Source organism: Penaeus vannamei, chromosome 19 (genome assembly GCF_042767895.1).
Source record: "Penaeus vannamei isolate JL-2024 chromosome 19, ASM4276789v1, whole genome shotgun sequence".
Classification (NCBI taxonomy): domain Eukaryota; kingdom Metazoa; phylum Arthropoda; class Malacostraca; order Decapoda; family Penaeidae; genus Penaeus; species Penaeus vannamei.
The window spans coordinates 2,106,286-2,111,285 of record NC_091567.1 but is presented as its reverse complement, the minus strand read 5'-3'; the positions used below and the strand labels follow the sequence as shown (position 1 = coordinate 2,111,285).

General features: G+C 35.8%; 1 protein-coding gene across 1 annotated transcript in view; it reads left to right on the top strand.

Annotated features, from left to right (window-relative positions):
* The first annotated feature begins 170 nt into the window (after window positions 1-170).
* EDTP (Egg-derived tyrosine phosphatase) overlaps window positions 171-5,000 on the top strand; it is a 34,005-nt gene continuing 29,175 nt past the window's right edge. Inside the window, exons 1-4 of the mRNA XM_070133721.1 lie at window positions 171-386; window positions 3,438-3,494; window positions 3,687-3,963; window positions 4,345-4,492. Of these exons, the coding sequence (XP_069989822.1) occupies window positions 300-386; window positions 3,438-3,494; window positions 3,687-3,963; window positions 4,345-4,492 (569 nt within the window). The 5' untranslated portion in view covers window positions 171-299. The remainder of the gene's footprint in view (window positions 387-3,437; window positions 3,495-3,686; window positions 3,964-4,344; window positions 4,493-5,000) is intronic.

The following is a 5,000-nucleotide window of genomic DNA, read 5'->3' as shown; positions in this document are numbered from 1 at the left end:
TATACGTCACCGCCAAGGGAGCAAATTGAGTAAAACGATCATTCTAAAGTTCATCACATTCTACTCAATATTCGCATTTTGATCGTGATTGGCTAAGTATTTTGCTTTTTGGCGAATGACGGCGTGTCACTTGTAATATAAGTAAAACGTTTATATAGCGCAGGATGTTCGTGTATAGAAAGTATGTTTACGGTCAGCAGCTGGACCAACTACGTCTGTTTAATTTGTCAACGATGATGACCTCGAGAAGGAGTCCGCAGTAGATTCTCTGCCGTCCAGATACTTATAAAGGAGCGAAAATGGCGGAAATAAGGACTAAGGATATAGAGGAACTCCTCACGTTTTTCGGGAAGAACACATACAGAGCAAGAGAAAGTAGTGCCACGGTGGGTTGGAGTATAACATGTGGTGTGTGTAGTTGGCAGTGGTGGGCGGTGCCATTATATTTCTTGGCGGAAAAGGCCGTAAATGAATTCTCCCGATAAGAGGGATGCGTCCTTCATTCTATCCTCGAGTGTTGCCTGAACCCGGAATGATACTAGATGGAGGGAGGAATGCTGCTTGCCCTTTATGAATGAAGAAGAATAAATGTCCAATTGCGTGAATCTGGAAGGAAATACCGTGACTATTCTGATTGTGTGCGCATATGGTATTCTTACGATCCAAAATATATGTGAAATGCTGAAAACAAATATAACCAAATCCAGTTAAAATTCATTGTAGGAATTAAAAGTCATGTGAAACATGTATTTGTTAAATGAATGGAATGTAAAGTAAGAGTCATCAGAAAGACCTTGTGTGTGAATATGTAGTATGGTATTAATGTTGATAACAGTATGTTACTCGCAAATGGAAAGTATATATGTTAAAAGTTATTTTAGTATGATATCTATTACTCTTGTCATCCAGTAACCTTTAATTATTTCCCAAATGGATTTTGAAATCTTTTATTTGTGAAAAAGTGCTGTTTTATTATCCTTTCTAAAAAGAAATAGCTATTATTATAATAAATATGTTAATGCTCCCTTGTTTTTAACAGTTATCATTGTTTGTTATCTCCATTCTCCTGATTATTATTCTCATAGTCATTTGTTGCCCCAAATCACTTGATTTAGCAATTTCTTTTCCGTCTTCCTTTTAATTTCTCTTGTGTTTTATCGAAAATTCTTACCTCTTTTTTCCTCACTACAGTCAGCTATTTCACATTTCTCCTATTTTGGTGATTATCTACATAAGGCTGCAAGAAGCAGTGCCATGGCCTCAATACTTCATCTTCTGGCTCAGGACTTTGTATTTCCCTCATGTGTATTTGGCACTGTAAAACTGACTCTAATTCCTTGTATCACCAGGGAGGTTGATGATTTCTACCTTTCCAGAATATATATGACAAGAGGCTTGTTTGCCTTTGCTGGAGTGTGAATCCGGAAGTACAGAAGCCATGGCAAAGCTAGACTCAGCTGCATAACTATAGAGTTATGGATTTCTATATTCAGATCTAGTATTACCTCTACTTTTTTTTTTTACTTTGTGTGTGTGTGTGTGTATGTGTATGTGTATGTGTATGTATGTATGTATGTATGTATGTATGTATGTATGTATGTATGTATGTATGTATGTGTGTGTGTGTGTGTGTGTGTGTGTGTGTGTGTGTGTGTGTGTGTGTGTGTGTGTGTGTGTGTGTGTGTGTGTGTGTGTGTGTGTGTATGTGTATGTGTATGTGTATGTGTATGTGTATGTGTATGTGTATGTGTATGTGTATGTGTATGTGTATGTGTATGTGTATGTGTATGTGTATGTATGTATGTATGTGTGTGTGTGTGTGTGTGTGTGTGTGTGTGTGTGTATTTGCGGGTGCCTGTGCACGTATGTATGTGTGTGGAGTAGATAGACTAGGTCTACCAAATCTCAAGACTACTTTTCATATGTCATATTTCTATTCCCTTTCTATCTCCCTTCCCCTTTCACTTCCCTCTCCCTCTTTGTTCTGTTTTTGCTCTCTCTCCCTGTTTCTCCCTTCCTCTCTTCTTTTCTATTTATTTTCATTTTCACCATTTTTGAGGCTATACTGATATGCTTGTTCCTTTTGATGTATATCCTTATATCAATAAGATTATAAATCAGTAGAGCAGTCAATCATGTATGAAGGTGTTGGGTTATAAGCCAAATGCTCATATATAGAGACACTTGGGACACCTTAAACCGAGAGCTGGACCAGCATCTTACTCCTGCCAGCCAATCACATCAAGCTTTTGCAATCTGCAGCCAACAGTGTTTCGCTGACGGGTTAATGTGTTGCAAGTGTCTCATAATACGAGTGATAATCATTATGATAATAGGTGGTGACAATCACAATTAATATCCATCAGGGAAGATATACTGTTTTCATTATGGTAGATATTGAACAACTTTAGTATTAGTATGCAGTGTCCTGCAGTAGGGAAGAAAGAACTAGGTGGAATCAACAGATTGTTGATGCAGCACTTTATTAGATAAACAAAGAATTAGATTTCATGTTTACATTTTTATCAGTGCTGACAGACAAAAGGGTGAGTAGAATTTCTTTTATTCTTCTCCTTCAACAACTTTGTCTCCCACTCCCCATCTCTTATTCTTTCTCTTTCTTTCCCCCCCTTCCCCCTTCCTTTAGTTAAGTATAATTTTGGGTCTGCAGTGACATAATTATATGGAAAGATGCAAAGAAGGAGGATTCATACAATAATTAGACAATTTAGAGCCTAGACAAAAATTCACTTGCCACAATAACATGAAAAGCAGAAAGATGGTATAGCCAACACAAGCTTATCTAGAGTATCAATTTTTATTTGTCTACATAAACTACAACCAAACAGAGGACATCAATCTGTTGATATTGAGAATAGTTTATTGATACATATGATACATATTTTTTCTCCTTCATTTCTAGTCTTAGTTATATACACATTATGATATATTATAACTATGTGTGTATGGTTTATTTTTCAAAATATAAAGTATTTGTTAAGAAGTAACTGATGAGAGTTTCTCTATTCAGAAAATAAGTGGTTTAACATTTGAAGGAAAGATATAAAGTAGAGATCATATGATTCAGCCATCACACTTTTTTTACAAGATATTTCAATAATATCATATTTGGAATTTGAAAAAGCTAAACAAAAGCACTAGATTAGTACCTGACGTTCCTCAAAAATATTAATTGCTATTTATATTAAGTATAGTTGAAAAGAACCAAGACATCTAGAGAATTTCTGTGTACGCTTTCAACACCACATATGTGTAATTTAGTGTTTTGATTCTGATTCAGTAAAGGAAACTTTTGAAGGACATAGTGTATACTTACTTATTTTCATAAACAGAAATTTTTTGGTTCCCCTAGAGTTATAATGAACACCAATGAGAAATTCTATGCTCTACATTAATTTTCCTTTTGCTACTTTCAGACAGAGCAGATAATAAAGAAGTGCCTGGAGTTATGGAAGTTAGATTACAAATGCATGGTAAGTTAAAGTAATGTATTACAGAAGTTTCAGATATTCTGTGGAAATTTTACTATTAGGGAAGAATGTTAATGTTATTGTATGTTATGCTTAAAATTGTTTTTGTATGGTAGATTCTATTTGAAAGCTAATTAATTTCAGAAGCCTTATCATGTGGTGATGCTTTCTGTAACCCTCACTTTATTATCACAGGTCGTGCCCAACGTTGGAGGAGAGCTCTGCAATAGCTACCCAAACCGTCTCTTCATACCAGAGTGTGAGTTAGGTCCAGAAGGGTTAGAGCCACCAGAGCTTCTGTGTCCTCTCACCCTAACAACACCCTCGCCACTCAATCTGGCCTCGCCTTCTATGGTTCCTGGAGGCAGTGCTCCTTCATTTTCTTCTGTTGTATTAGGAGCCACTTCTGCATCGGTCTCAGTTAATGGTCATCCCGGGAGCTCACCCTCGCTAAGGAAAGGGTCACTGCCTGGTAGGGATTGAATCTGGTTCGTGTGTATGTGATGTAGCCTCTTGATTTGTTTTATGATCAGGGATGAGAATATTCCACAGATTTACAGATTTATGAGGTTTTCAAACCAAGATAGCCAAAAGGAGGTTGGCTATTTTCACAAAATTACTTCAAATAAATTGATGGACTAAAGTTTCAATGTTTTCATAATGTCAAACTCAAAATGCCTACAAATACTTCATCCTAGCAAATCTTTAGACTTTTCATATACTTGCACTTTCATCCCTCTTTGATATGATCCAATATAATGTGTGCTTTATGTATTTTTTGTATGTTTAATTAGTAGGGAAGAAAGGTCTTCTGATATACGCAGTCCTTTAATGAAATGTTTTTTCTTATCAGAGGGCAGCAAGAGTGTGGGAGAAGGGACAGCAGAAAACCAGAGTGATGGTTCAAGACTACGGGAGTACATTCTAAAAGCAAAATTTGCCCGTTGTCGTGCAAGATTTCCAATCCCTGTAATACTATACAAAGGCAATTATATATGCAGGTGAGCATTTTGTATTATTAAAAAGATGATTTTCAGGGTAATACTTATTTTTTTTTATATGGCAGAGAATAGCAACATACTCGCAGATTGATTTTTATTGGAACCTCAAAAAAAGAAAGACAAAAAAGACAAAATACATAATGATTCTAAAGCATTAATACTGGGAGTGTGTGTATTTATCGTTACTGTTCACTTTCCTGGCTCCTGAAAGGCTTATCACCAAGTCAGATATTAGGCCCACCTGACCTCATCTATTTATCTAATTTCTTTAATTTTTGGAAAGAGAGTTTTAAAAACTTCCATCACTACTGTTATTGTTGATTATGAAAGGATTATAATGATGACACTAACAGAAATAAACATTTTTTTTCTAAAGACTTCAAGAGTTAAGGCAAATAAGCTTGATTAAGTAGGCCTAGTAGCTGATCCTTAATGATTAAGTACTTGTGAAGCCATCTGTGTAAACAAAATTAATTATTTGGAGCCAAGGCTAGACTGGCACTTTGAC